Genomic DNA, 15616 nt, shown 5'->3' on the forward strand with positions numbered 1-15616 from the left:
TGGCTCAAGAACCTGGACCCCTGCCTCCCACATGGGAGACCTGGAGGAAGTTCCAGGTTGCTTGGCTTTTCCAAGTCCAGCACTAGCCATTGCAGCCCTTTGGGGAGTAAATAGAAAATGGAATATTTCCTGCTGCCTCTGTTTTTCCCTCTCTCTGTTACTCTGACTTTGAAATAAAAATAAATCTTTAGAAAAAAAATCAGAAATAACAAATTCAACAAAGTATTAGGATATGAAGTCAACACACAAAAATCAGTTATATCTCAACTTTATTCTTTTTTAAAAGTAGCTATTTTTTTACTTTTATTTTATTTGAAAGGAAGGGAGAGACAGAGAAGTCTTCTATCTACAGGTTTACTCCCTAAATGCCTATAACAGTTAGGGCTGGGCTATATTGAAACCGGAAGCCAGGAACTCAGTCTGGGTCTCCACATTTCTGGCAGATCCCCAAATACTTGAGGACATCATCAGCTGCCTCCCAGGATGCACAAGAGCAGGAAGCTGTATTGAACAGAGGAACTGGAACTCAAAACCAGGTACTCTGAAATGGTATGCAGGTATCCCAAGCAGTGACCTAACTCCTGTGCTAAACACCTAGCCTGTGTGTATTTCTATACACTAAGATGAAAAGAGTCTCCAAATGGGAAATTATGAAAGCAATTAGATTTACAGTAGCATCAGAAAGGATAAACTACTATGGAATTAACTAACATGGTGCAAGACGTGTGCAATAAAACAACAGAATATGTTCAAAGAAATTAAAGACATAAATAACATGTCCCACTTTTATGGACTAGAAGTCTTATTTTTAAGACATCCATACAAGGGGCTGGTGCTGTGGTGCAGCTATGGCACCAGCATCCCATATAGGTGCTAGTTCACGTCCTGGCTGCTCCGCTTCCTATCCAGCTCCATGCTAATGTGCCTGGGAAAGCAGCAGAAGACGGCTCAAGTACTTGGACCTCTGCACCCATGCGGGAGACCCAGATGGAGTTCCTGGCTCCTGGCTTTGAATGGGTCCAGCTCCGGCTGTTGGGGTCATTTGAGGAATGAGCCAGCATATGGAAGATCTCTCTCTCCACCTCTCTACCTCTCTCTCTGTGACTCTGCCTTTCAAATAAAATAAATAAATATTAAAAAAATTATGTCCATATTGTCTTTAAGTGATCTTTAGATCAATGCACTCTATCAAAACTTTGTGTTTTTTTTTTTTTCAAAAATAGAAAAACTCATCCTAAAATTCACATGGAATTTCAAAAGACTCAGAATATCCATACAGCTTGGTTGTATCTTGGAGTATCTGATGTCAAAACTTACTACAAACCGTAGTAATCAAACAGTAATACTGACATAAAGACAAACACATAGACGAATGAAATAGAGATCTCAGAAATAATTCTTTAAATATATGGTCGAATAGGGATTAGTATTATGCTGTAGTGGATAAAGCTGCCACCTGCAATGCCAGCATCCCATTTAAGGGTGCAGATTTGAATCTTGGATGTTTTGTTTCTGATCCTGCTTTCTGCTAACATGCCTGGGAAAGCAGCAGAAGATGGCCGAAGTGTTTGGGCTCCTACACCCACATTGGGAGACCTGGATGAAGCCCCTGGCTTCTGGTTTCAGCCTGGCCCAGCCCCAGCTGTGTGGCCATTTGGGGACTGAACCAGCAAATGGAAGATTTCTTTATCCTTCCCTCTCTAATTTTGCCTTTCAAATAAATAAGATAAACCTTAAAGATAAACAAATAAATAGTCAATTAATTTTTTATAAGAATGTAAAAAATGTTTAATTGGGAAAGGACTGTCTTTTCAACAAATTGTGCTAGGAAAACTAGATATCCACATGGAAAAGAATGAAGTTCGATCCTTACCTAATATTATATATAAAAGTTAACTTGGGCCCGGTGCTGTGGTGTAGTAGGCTAAACCTTTGTCTACAAGGCTAGCATCCCATATGGGCACTGGTTCGTGTCCCAGCTGCTCTTCTTTGGATTCAGCTCTCTGCTTATGGTCTGGGAAACCAGTGGTGGATGTCCAAGTGCTTGGGCCCCTGTACTCACGTGGGAGACCTAGAAGCAGCTCCTGGCTCCTGTTTCAGATTGGTCCACCTCTGGCCGTTGTAGCCATCTAGGGGGTGAACCAGGCAATGGAAGACCTCTCTGTCTCTCCCTCTCTCTGTCTGTAGCTATGCTGCTCAAATAAGTAAATGAAATCTTAAAAAAAAAAAAAAAGACTCAAAATGGATCAGAGATCCTACACAGAAGATCTAAATCTATACAACTCTTAGGAGAAAACACATGAATAAGTATCCATGACCTTGAAATAGACAGTGATATCGGATATGACATCAAAAGCATAGGCAAAGAAAAAATAGACAAACTGGACTTAATAAGAATTTTTTTAAATTATAAATCAGAATACAATATCAAGAAGTAAAAAGGCCATTCATATAATGGCAGTTAGTATTTGCAAATCATATATCTGAGAGGGGATTAATACTCAAAAAACACAGACTGCTTAAAACTCACCAACCCCCCCCCCCAAAAAAAAAAAAAAAACAACTAACAATACACCTTTTTGGTACCATTATTTTATGGACTGTGAGATCAGTTTTTACTTTAGCTCTGATAATACATTCAAAATGATTATTGATCAGAGGTGTCACCATTGTCATGAAATAATTCATATTGTCTTCATAGTACATGTTGGTCATACAGAAGACTGCCACAGTTTTCAGTGGGGCATGATGAAGGGAGATCATACGGTAGATACCTACTCGAGCTCTGCTGGCAATGAGCTGTGTGGCTTAGAAAAATAACTTATCCTGGGGCTGGCACCATGGCATAGCAGGTAAAGCCATCACCTGCAATGCCGGCATCCCATATGGGCACTGGTTCAAGTCCTGGCTTCTCTACTTCCAATCCAGCTCTCTGCTATGGCTTGGGAAAGCAGTAGAGGATATCCTCTCTGAGCCTCAGGGCCTCATTTGCCCTTTCTATGAAATGCTTAGTAAAATATTTAGAATATTATTGGAAGGATTAAATTTAGCATGCCTGGCACACAGCGTGTATTTTAATGGTGATTATGCTTTGCTGCTACTTTGAGGAAATTACTTATTTCTAGAAAGAAACTCTCCCATCATTTTCAGAACAACACCTAATATGAACTGGTCTTCTATACTCCATTTCTTTTCAATTTTACTAGACCGTAGAACAATGGTTCTAGATTTATATGGCTGTAATGGGATTTGACTTTGTACATTGTAAAGTTGTGTAATCCTGATAAATTAAGAAATATTCCCTCTTGGCAAATAAGCTTTAACCTCAAACAAACCCACATATCTTTGGATCCAAAAGCAACACTGGATGTCATTATGGCTTTTGCCAACTACTGATGAATCACAAAGCCAAGAGTGGCCCCCTTTGACCCCATCATTCAGGAGCTGAAATGTATGCTCTGACTCACCTGACCTGGTTGAGACTCCTCCATTCATGGCCTCCAGAGCCCTGTTCTGTAGCAAAGCTCCCACGGCACTAGTAACAGTTGGTTCCTTTTTGGGACCCATCTGAGCCCTACCCTACAGAGAGAGACAGAGAGTACAGGCCTGTAACTTCAGGTGTGACCCATAGGTAAGTTTCCACTTCACCAGTAGTGGACTGGTGGCATCTTCAGAGACCCCTTGTACGCAGGGGAAAGGGGTAGATACACATGCTGAGTCCTTCCTCTCTGCTGATACTCAAAGCCTTATCTGGTTTTGGAGGTTTCATTCTATAATTGAGACTGTGGGGTTGTTTTATCCTATAAAATCAGTTGTTTGGAGACGTAAGAAATTACTTAATGCCAATAAGGATAAGGATTATTTTTTTCATTATACTTGAAGATGATTTTGGCAGGCAGCAAATGTTTCAAGTACGGAATTTCAATACCCCCAAGGCTGTCCCCACCCCTGCAGAGCAGCAACAAAAGGGTTATAGTAAAACAAAGTAAGGACCCAAAGGTTCCTGACAAACTCCTTTTCTCCTTGCTACTGACCCTACCTCCCATTCCACAGAAGCTACAGTACAAAGAAACCTGTTACTACAAGTGAGAACTTGCCTGGGCAAGGATGGCTGTGAGATAGTAGCAAGCAGCTCATCTTCATCCAAAGAAAGTAAGTTATTCTCAGAGGGTCCACAATGGTCTCTTTTGGTTAGGGCATGACACATTTTTAAAGGTGATTATGCTGAAAATAGAAACCCCTTTCGGCTGGGTTGTTAACAGCCTTTCCAAACCAAACACAAAACAAAACCAAAAAACAAGACTCCCTTATTGCATTTCTGAAAACACCTCACTATTAGGCAAGGCCCCAAAGTGGTGAAGCTGGCACAAGTGAAGCAAAAACTGATGTTCAGATATTCTACAATGAGTGAAAGAATTCAGAAAGCAGGCAATTTTTTTCTTCTGTGTTCCCAATCTCCACTTAGCCCTGGAACAGGGCCAAGTCACTGGTTACACTCAGGACAGCCAGCTGGCCTTTTTCCGTTTGCTGCTTCCCTGTGTTCTCTTTGGCCCCACTGATGCGGACTAACTTTGAGGGCTGCTTGGAAGAACCATTTGCAGAAATGTAACTTTCCTTCCACTGTTTTACACAGTAGACGGAGACTTAGAGACTTTTCCAAAATTAGGTTGAATTCAAGACCGCAGCAGTCATATCCTTCCAAAATTGAAGTGCCATTCCTTCCAAGAAGAGCGAGCTACTGGAGAAGAGTAGGAGGACAGGGTGATGTGAAAAAGAGAAAGGTCAGAGGAAACCTATGAGCAAGGCACTGAGCTGAGCACTGTGCTCATCTTATCCACAATCCTCCCAACAACTCAGTAAGGTGCACATGATCAACACTGTTCTATAGCTACCTTGTCCAGCTTCACTTACAAATAATTATACGGTTGAAATGCAAAGCTTGACTACTGAGTGCACTATCCTTGCCCTTTCCACTTTATACTCCTTCCCATGCTATCTTAGGTATAAAAAAAAAGAATCCACTGCCCCCCAGCAGAGATATCTCCCCTCTCTTGTGCCCCTTTAGCCAGATTAATAGTACGAGTATTTCTACTCCAAAATCTAAAATGCTTCAAAATCTGAAACTTTTGGAGTGTTGACATCACATCATAACTGGAAAATTCCACAGCTGACCTCATGTGATGGGTTGTAGTTATAATGCAGGTGCACTAAGGATAGTCTGTAAAATTATCGTCAGGTTACATGCATAAGGTCTATTTGAAACAAATTTCATGCTTCTCAGGGCATCTCATTACGTAGTCACATAGGCAACATTCCAAAATCTGAAAGAACCCTGCTCCCAAGCAGTTCAGATAAGAGATACTCAACTTATGCTTCCATCTACCTAAGTGCCAATCCCCACCTTTACCCTGTAGCCAACCGTTTTCTCAGTCTCATCAGTTCTCTTTTAAATTCTTCCTTCCCCACAAACCACATTAGCCCTCCTGCTCCAAGCCCTCATTCCTTCCCTGTTGCTCTACTCCTGTCTGGTTCCCCACTAATCCATTTTGAGCAATAATTACAAGAGTGACCTTTCTAATAAGCCAATTCGATGCTACTCCGATCTGCAGTGTTTAACACGCCTATACAGCCCGCAGAATGGCATGAGGCTGTAACAGACAATTGCACAGAAAAACCAAGAAAGCCAATGTGCAGAGAGAGGAGCAGGCAGAAGCCTTGCAGGAGGAAGACAGGACGCCCAGGTTGGAAGGAGGTCTGCCTGAGTCTCCCTGGACTTTCCAGTCCCTGCTTCCAGGCTGTTGGCCTGGTGGTCCTCAGATTTTACAGTATTTATCAACTCAATTCCCTTTCACTCCTCTTTGAACTGGCTTGAATTAAAGCCCTTCTAGATCTGCTGCTCGTCTTACTTGTGCCATCCCAACACTCTCCCATAAGCATTAGCCCCATAGGTGGGTGCCTCAGGCTGCAAGCTGGGTGTTCTGTGTGTAATGTCCTTCCTGACTCCAGCTGTAAGCCACCAAGCTCATTTTGATATTTAAGGGGAAAAATGCCTGAAACCTTTGAAGACTCCCTGGAATCACACGGGCTGCTTCTTCTAGGACCCTCCTATACACATCAACTGTACCACCTTTGTACCGCATTGTTTCCCAGACCTGCCAATTTTATCTTTTCTTGGCGTCTGAGCCATGTTTATGAGCATAGCAGTTCATATGCTACACTGTAAACCACGTCCCTGGGACTTCTGGAGCTGGCTGCTGCCTCCAGCTCTATCTGCATTTATAAATCTGCTGTCTTCCAGCTCAGGTCGTTGCTTCACCTATTTGTAACATCTGCTTCCATTCATCCACACCCTTTGGCCTTGCTGATTGTGTGGTTTTTGAATAAAAGGCTATGACTCCTCCTGTCCTGAGCAAAACACACAGCCTGTAGGGTACCTTCCTTGTGACAGCTTTTCCAAATCAGGCCCATTTCACTTCAGACTTGCAGTTCAGTTCCGGGTGATGAAGGCTACATCCACCATTGGATAAAGAGTTTCACCATAATGCTACAGGAACATTAATTTCATATTCATGTCTTCATCCCAGGATGCTTCAAACAATTTAGAAATATTTTCTCTGTAATACCCAATGTTGCTATCAGCATAAAAGCATTCCCACAAGAGAAGCCAACTCCCGTGGATCAGCTTTCTTGATGCTTACACTTCTTAGGTAAGCAATTGAGGTTCCCTAGCAAATTCTACCTGCTTCCTCCAGGCATGCAAGGACGTAAGAGCCAACTCCTGGGGAGAGAGATTTACCTGAGCTCTGGATGCCAGCTTGGCTGCTGTCTGGGCAGGATTGAAGACTCGGCGAGAAGACTGATCCTTGCAGAAATTAATATGTCGTTGGGCTGCAGTCTCATTAAATCTCCTCATGCAATAGGGGCATTGAATATAATCTGTATGTAAAGATGATAACAAATGGCTATTAGCATTTCAACAACCACTATGGAATGGACTGTGTGAAGTGAAATTCGTGGAATATGAACTGTGCTCTAACATGAATGACTTGATCCTAAACTGGTTTGAGATCCTATTCCAGAGCAGAAACTTGGAAGAGATCAAATAAAGGGGAAAATTTTACCACCTGCACACTCATTTCAATTAAGAATGTGCCCTTAAACTGTCGAAATCTTTACTTAGTATATACTAAATTGATCTTCTGTATATAAAGATAATTGAAAATGAATCTTGATGTGAATGGGATGGGAGAGGGAGTGGAAGATGGGATGGTTGCGGGTGGGAGGGAGGTTATGGGGGGAAAAAGCCGTTATAATCCTAAAGTTGTATTTTGGAAATTTATATTTATTAAACAAAAGTTTAAAAAAAGAATGTGCCCTTAAAATGTTTACATATTTTTTAGAAAATAGATTAATTATACTTAGGAACTTTCAAATCAAATGAGTTGTTAAGTAAATTAAATGTACAGAAAGCAGTCCTGGAATCACAGAATATTAGCACAAACAGCATGGAAGGACAGAGAAGATTCAAAAGTCAAGACTGCGGGGCCGCGCTGTGGCGCAGCGGGTTAACATCCTGGCCTGAAGCGCCAGCATCCCATATGGGTGCCGGTTCGAGACCCAGCTGATCCATTTCCGATCCAGCTTTCTGTTGTGCCCTGGGAGAGCAGTGGAGGATGGCCCAAGTCCTTGGGTCCCTGTACCCACTTGGGAGACCTGAAGGAAGCTCCTGGCTCCTGGCTTCAGATCAGCGCAGCTCTGGCAGTTGCAGCCAATTGGAAAGTGAACCTTAAGATGGAAAACCTCTCTCTCTGTGTAACTCTGACTTTCAAATGAATTAAAAAAAAAAAAAAAAAGTCCAGGCTGTGGGGTTGGTGCTGTAGTGCAGCAGGTTAGGTTGTGGCCTGCAGCACCCGTATCCCATGTGGGCACCAGTTCAAGTCCTGGCTGCTCCACTTCCAATCCAGCTCCCTGTTAATGCTCCTGGGAAAGCAGCAGAAGATGGCCCAAGTGCTTGGACCCCTGCACCCACTTCAACCAGGCACTTGATGTGGACGTGAGCAACATTAAAAGATCAACTTTTCCAGGCACTTGACCGGGATGAAATTCCTGGCTTCTGGCTTCAGCCTGGCCTAGCCCCAGCTATAGCAGACATTTGAGGAGTTAACCAGCCGATGCTTTCATGTCTGTCTCTCCTTCTCTCCAGCTCTGCCTTTCAAATAAATATTTTTTTAAAAAAACATAGAGAGAAGGAGAGGCAGAGAGAGGGAGAGAGGGAGAGAGGGGGAGAGAAAGAGTGAGTTCATTCTTCCATCTACTGGTTCACTCCACAGATGGCTGCAATGGCTGGAGCTGCACCAATCCAAAGCCAGGAGCCAGGAGCTTCATCTGGGTCTCCCATGTGGGTGCAGGGGCCCTGGCTTGGGCCATCTTCCACTGCTTTCCCAGGCCTCAGCAGAGAAATGGATAGAAGTGGAGCAGCCAAAACTTGAACCAGCGCCCATATGGGATGTCAGCACTGCAAGCGGCAGCTTTACCCACTATGCCACAGTGCTGGTCCCACAAATACATCTTAAAAAAAAAAAAAAGCCCAGGCTAAGGAACTGGGGGAGACGGATGGTCATGCACAAGTTAGAGGGGTACAGAGGGAAATGAGATTTACTTCCAAAAGATAGGTGTGGAACCAAATGTTGTCATGTCCCTGGCAGAAAGGCACACCTCTTCTCCAGTGGCTATATTTTTTTCCACTCAATTACTAAGTAAGGAGGCAAATACAATGGAAGGATTCTCAAAAAATTCATGGGAACTAGACTTGTCTATGTGCTCCCTTTGACTCCCAGTCCCTTCACCATGACCAACTGTGAACTGAAACTGATCACCTGGAACAGTGAGATGGCATTGGTACATGCCACCTCGATGGGATTGAATTGGAATCCCCTGGTATGCTTCCAACTCCACCACTTGGGGCAAGTCAGCCTGAGCATGTCCCAAATTATACATCTCTTCCCTCTCCCATTCCCACCACCATGTTCAACAGGGATCACATTTCAGTTAATTTTCAACACTTAAGAATAACTGTGCATCAATTACAGATCTAAACCAGTCATATTAAGTAGAACAGATAAAAAAAACTACTAAGAGGGATAATGTATTTAGTTGTTCATTAACAGTCAGGGCTATGCTGATCAAGCCACCATTTCCCATAGTGTCCACCTCACTCCAACAGGTTTCCCTCTTGGTGTTCAGTCAGTCGTCACCGATCAGGGAGAACATATGGTATTTGTCCCTTTGGGACTGGCTTATTTCACTCAGCATGATGTGTTCCAGATTCCTCCATTTTGTTGCAAATGACTGGATTTCGTTGTTTCTTACTGCGGTATAGTATTCTAAAGAGTACATATCCCATAATTTCTTTATCCAGTCTATCGTTGATGGGCATTTAGGTTGGTTCCAGGTCTTAGCTATTGTGAATTGAGCTGCAATAAACATTAGGGTGCAGACCTCTTTTTTGTTTGCCAATTTAAATTCCTTTGGGTAAATTCCAAGGAGTGGGATGGCTGGGTCGAACAGTAGGGTTATCTTCAGGTTTCTGAGGAATCTCCAGACTGACTTCCATAGTGCTAACGCTAACTGATGGAGTAAATAAAGGGGAGAGTGATCCAACATGGGAAGTGAGATACTCAGCAGACTCATAGAATGGCAGATGTCCTAAATAGCACTCTGGCCTCAGAATCAGCCCTAAAGGCATTCGGAGCTGGCTGAAAAGCTCATGAGAGTATTTCAGGCATGGAAAGCCAAGACACTCTGGCAAAAGATCTCTGCGAGTGAGATCCCAGTGGAAAGAACAGGTCATCAAAGAAGGAGGTACCTTTCTCTGAAGGGAGGAGAGAACCTCCACTTTAACTATGACCTTGTCTAAACAAGATAAGAGTCGGAGAACTCAGAGGGCTTCCATAGCCTTGGAAACTCATGACTGGAGCATAGGGAGACTACTGATGCCATAGACAGGAGTGTCAATTGGTAAAGTCAACAACAGGAGTCACTGTGCACTTACTCCTCATGTAGGATCTCTATCCTTAATGTGCTGTACATTGAGATTTAATGCTATAACGAGTACTCAAGCAATATATTTCACTTTGTGTTTCTATGGGGGTGCAAACTGTTGAAATCCTTACTTAATGCATACTAAACTGATCCTCTGTAAAAAAAAAAAAAAAAAAAAAAAGAAATTATCAATTCCCAACTTGACTCTCACTGGGATTAAACATGACAATAGGTCTGCTCTGATTTCATCATCATTTAAAAAAATCATCTATTATTTTTCACTTTATGTTTCTGTGTGGGAGCAAACTGTTGAAATCCATACTTAATGTATACTAAGCTGATCTTCTGTATATTAAGATAATCGAAAATGAATCTTGATGTGAATGGAAGGGGAGAGGGAGTGGGAAAGGGGAGGGTTGTGGGTGGGAGGGACGGTATGGGGGGGAAGCCATTGTAATCCATAAGTCGTACTTTGGAAATTTATATGCATTAAATAAAAGTTTAAAAAAAAATTCATGGGAAATATGTATTAGAAAATTATGTATGTGGACTTCTAAGATTTTTTGCACCAATATAGAAATGATCTTATAATTTCATTTTCCATGATTTTTTTTAAAAAGATTTTATTTACTTTATTTGAGAGGTAGAGTTATAGACAGTGAGTGGGAGAGACAGAAAGAAAGGTCATCCATCCGCTGGTTCACTCCCCAAATGGCTGCATGGCCGGAGCTGCACCGATCTGAAGCCAGGAGCCAGACGCTTCTTCCTGGTCTCCCATGTGGGTGCAGGAGCCCAAGCACTTGGGTCATCCTCCACTGCCTTCTCAGGCCACAGCAGAGAGCTGGACTGGAAGAGGAGCAACCGGGACTAGAACCAGTGCCCACATGGGATGTCGGCACCGCGGGCGGAGGATTAACCCACTGCGCCACAGTGCCGGCCCCTCTGTGAACTTTTTGAAGTCCCTGCCACTCCCCCATATATTCAGGAAGGTGATAGTGAAAGGATAAAAGCTCTGAGGTTAAAAAATAGAAAACAGGAATAAGAAAATAAAAAATAGTTAAAAAATAAAAAACAGGAATAGTAAAGTAATCCAGAAACAGCTTCAGCTTCCAGTGACACCACATCCCAGCCTGTCAGCCCCAGGTCCTCTGTTGGTCATAAACCACATTTTTGTCTAAAATGTTCTTTCATTTGCAGTTACCAAACATAATTGGTTAGTGAGAAAAATGGGCTGTTAGAAAGATGCAAGGCCTTGTTAGGACTTGGAGCTGCTATAGTAAAGCTAGATGGCAGCCGCCAGTCTAAAACAGCAGACACTGCAGTTCCTTTGTTTTGTTTTGGGTCACCTTGAAGGAATAACCAAGTGGATGTGAGTGACATTAAGAGTAACTTTTCTTCCAAAAAGGGTCTTAGACTGCATCACAACTGAAAACTCAGTATGAAAGTTGGAATTATTGTAAAGTTAAAATTCTTACATATGTGAATAGATATTTAATACAAAGATGTTTTCAAAACTAATAGTTTTTGGTAAGCCATCGTCTTACAGTTTGGAGAGTTTTCTATTTGAACAAATCAGATCTTGAAATGATTATCCATAAAATATAAGAACTGTTAGCACTGGTGTAAGCATGTGGGGCAGTGATTAAATTGCTGTTGGGATGCCTGCGTCCCACGTCCCAGTGCCTGGCTGCAGTCCTGGCTACTCTGCTTCTGATCCAACTTCCTGCAGTTGCAGGTGATGGCTCAAGTAACTGCATCCTTGCCACCCAGGAGGGAGACCCAGATTGAGTTCCAGGCTCCTGGCTTCAGAGTGCTCCAGCTCTTAGCTATTGTAGCCATTTAGGGAGTCAGCAAGTAGAATTGAAGATCACTATGATTGTTGCCCTCTTTGCTCTTTCCTCCCTCTCTCTCTCTTCCCCCACTTTCAAATAAAATGAAAATATAAATTTTTTTTTCAAATGCTACTGCTTAGAAATTCTCTAGTTGCCTTACCCTACATTTCCCATTCTGAAAAGCAGCATATAATCATCACATTGAACTTTACTGAACACCTACTATGTGCCAGGCACTGTTGTATACCTTGGAATGCAGTATCTCCACAATCAAGATGTAAGCATTTTAATACAGAAATTAAAATTTCACATGGTGATAAATGTCAAAAGGAAGAAAGGAAGGAAGGAAAGGAGGGAGGGAGTTAGGGAGGGGAAAAAAACAGGCCAGCACTGGGAGAGGACAAACAGTACAGATGCTGGAGCCTGCCTGACCAATTTTGAGCCCAAGTTCTCGACTTGCTAAGTGTGTGAGCCTGGGCAAGTTACTCAGCTTCCTTGGGCCTCCTCCTCCTCAGTACCTACACATCACCTATGTATTATTAGGCTGTGAAAGTTAACTATGCGAATCCACACAAGCGTTTGGCAGAGTGGGTGGGAAGGAACATACTGAGGATCAGGAAACAAGTCCAACAAGGTTGTATTTCCGACCACCAAAGAGGAATGAAGCTGCTTAGAAAAAAAGTAAACTAGAAAGTGCCATTTTCATTCAGACCTCCTTTATAATAGTAGAGAAAAATAAAATAGAACTTGGCTATTAGCTTAGAGGTTACATCTTCAGTTTTACAGCTGGACGTTGTTATATCAGAAATGCTACCACAAGCCCTATACAGGTCAAGCAGAAAATGATCATGGATCTGCTGAGTTGTGGCCTTCATCCCACGTGTTCACTTATCCATTTCTACCCTCTCATGGCTTTGGCACTTTGTGCCACCATGTAAACAATGAAGCTGTTATATTTCCCTGCCAACAAAAATCTTAGAGACGATTAGGCAAATGGACAGTTACACTCATGGGACGAGCTGTGAGGTGAGGGAGTACTAGGGACTCAGGAGCCCACCAGAGGGACATGAAGGCCAGAAATGGGGACAGAGCGCAGGCAGGAGAGGATCTTGTGGCTGAGCAATCAGTTGCTGGTTGCAATTTGTTGAACTTTCAAATTGGTAAATTATTTTTCTGCAATATTGTCCAAACACAGCATGACTGAGCAACATGACCTATTCTCATCTCAACCTTTCTTCCAGTATCAATGATGCCTTCATAAAAACCACTACATCCATTTTCATTTCAATTGATAATGATTTCAAAAGTCTTATGAGGAATATGGTGGCCAGAGTTCATAAAAAATTAAAGCACATACACACAAAAAACTCAAGCATAATTTTAAAATGCAAACATTGAGTTGCACATCCATGTCTAGGTAGCTGAATGAAATGGTGACCAAATATCCCAGGCCTCACAGAATAATTTCAGTTATAAATATTCTGGATCACCATCCCCACAAACTGTCACAACAGCCTAGAAATCTGAATCACTGGCAGACTCACTTAAGTAAAAACTAGAATGAATATATGCATGTCACAAAAACTGAGTCATAAAAACAAGGAATCATGCAGAAAAAAAGAGAAAATTACTTGCAAACTCATGCATATTATACCACATTGTATTTAACTCTATTTGCAAGTATTTGTGTATAAATTTTCTGGTACTTAAACCCAGGAAAACTAGACTAATATAAAATCCCAGCACAGTTAAAATAATCAAATCATGATAAAAATGTGCTATTGTTTATAATCATTTTGCTTATTGCATAAAATTATAATCAAGGCACAGGAAAGAATTTAATTCTAAAACTATATTTTGCCCTAAAATATAAAAAAATGAAGAAAAATAATTGTATATTTGATGAGGCCTTGCAAAGAGAATTTTTTTTAAGAGAAACAACAGTCCGCACATTTTAGATTCAACTTGGTAATGAGAGAAATTCACACAGCAGGACATCTGACATAGTTTCACTTAGTCAATTAAAGAACCATAAGTTAGCCATCAGCTCTGTAGTTTCTGATCCTAAAACGAAGCTATTCATCATAAAAGCTGTTTTTTGTTATATGAAGCTTGTTGCCAAAGTATGTGAATTTTGCTAAAACCACAGTCACGGATCTTTTTGCCTAACATCTTAAGGCAGCACAATATTTTAAGCTATGTTTTCATTACCACCCAGCAAAACTGTAACAATCATGAAGGTTATTTTCTGGTGTAGAAGTTCAGATGATTTATTTTCAGAATATTTTTATGGTGTGATTATACTATGGTAGTTAGGTTTTATACTTTTCTAAATAAACTTTTTGAGGAATAATTTACACACATGGACCTGCGCTGTGGCATATGGGCTATGCCTCCTGTGGTGCCAGCATCCCATATGGGCACTGGTTCGTGTCCCAGCTGCTCCTCTTCCAATCTAGTTCTCTGCTTTTGGCCTGGGAAAGCAATGGAAGATGGTCCACATGCTTGGGCCCCTGCACCCTCAGGGGAGACCCAGAAGAAGCTCCTAGCTCCTGGCTTTGGATCCGCTCAGCTCCAACCATTGCAGCAATTTGGGAAGTAAAGCAATGGATGTTTCTCTGTGACTCTCTCTCTCAAATAAATGAATAAAATCTTTAAAAAATAATTTACACATAACAAAATGCATCTATTTTAGCTTTTGACAAGTATATACATTTGTGTAACCACCCAAATTAAACATTTTTTTGTCACAAGTCCCAGCATGCCCCCATTCAGTCAATATTTCCCCAAACCCAGTTTCAGGCAATCAATGATCTAGTTTTCTGTTACTACAAATAAGTATTACCTATTCTGTAATGTCATATAATAGGACTTCAATGTTGCTGCATGTTGAACATTCCATTTTGTAAATGCTCCATAATTTGCTTATCCATTCACTTACTGATGAGTGTTTTCAGTTGATGATACATGAATAAAGCTATAAATATTTACATAGGTCTTTTTATGGACATTTTCAATCACATAAACACCTAAGAGCAGAATTGCTATGTATGTTAATTGTATGTTGAACTTAATAGAAAATACCAGGGCAAAGAGGTTATACTATTTTACACTTCCATCAGCAGCATGACACTTCCAGTTCCTTCATGTTCTAACCAACACCTGCATTGTCAGCCTTTAATTTCAGCCATTCAAGTCAGTGCATAATGATATATCCCTGTATCTCATCTTCACTAGCATAAAAATAATGATAAAAATAATGTTAAGTATCTTTTTATGTGTTTAATGACTATTGTTTTGAGATGAGTCTGTTCAAATACAACTTTTGTTCTTTTCTTGTTGGATCATGTCTTTATTGAATTGGACGTGTTCTTTGTATGTTCTGAGTCCTTTATCAGAAATACATATAATGAATCTTTTCTCTGAGCTTGCTTTTCCATTTTCTTAGTGGCATCTCTCAAAACTGTAATTTTCAGCTTTGGTGAAGCCAAGTTATTGATTTCCTTTTTTAAAAAAAATAATGAATTTTGTGTCCTGCCTGAGGGTGTTTTTTGTTTGTTTTTATTTAAGATTTTTTATAGTTGCAGCACTTGTGTTAGGTCAGGGGCCCATCTTGAATTAATTTTTTATATGGTATAAGGATTAAAATTCATTTTTTCTCATATGGGATCCAGCTGTTCCAGCATCACTTTCTTTTTTAAAAAAGGAAGTGTCTTGGTTTTTCTTTCTTTAAAAAAAATTTT

The 15616-nt window shown here is 41.2% G+C and overlaps 1 protein-coding gene across 1 annotated transcript in view; it reads right to left on the minus strand.

Annotated features, from left to right (window-relative positions):
- ZC2HC1B (zinc finger C2HC-type containing 1B) overlaps nucleotides 1-15616 on the minus strand; it is a 56237-nt gene that overhangs the window by 24285 nt on the left and 16336 nt on the right. Inside the window, exons 5-6 of the mRNA XM_089332409.1 lie at nucleotides 6797-6936; nucleotides 3468-3579 (exon numbers count right to left, since the gene is read on the minus strand). Coding sequence (XP_089188535.1) covers nucleotides 3468-3579; nucleotides 6797-6936 — 252 coding nt within the window. The remainder of the gene's footprint in view (nucleotides 1-3467; nucleotides 3580-6796; nucleotides 6937-15616) is intronic.

This window comes from Oryctolagus cuniculus, chromosome 5 (genome assembly GCF_051225735.1).
Source record: "Oryctolagus cuniculus isolate XC-2025 breed Fujian yellow rabbit chromosome 5, ASM5122573v1, whole genome shotgun sequence".
NCBI classification, from domain to species: Eukaryota; Metazoa; Chordata; class Mammalia; order Lagomorpha; family Leporidae; genus Oryctolagus; species Oryctolagus cuniculus.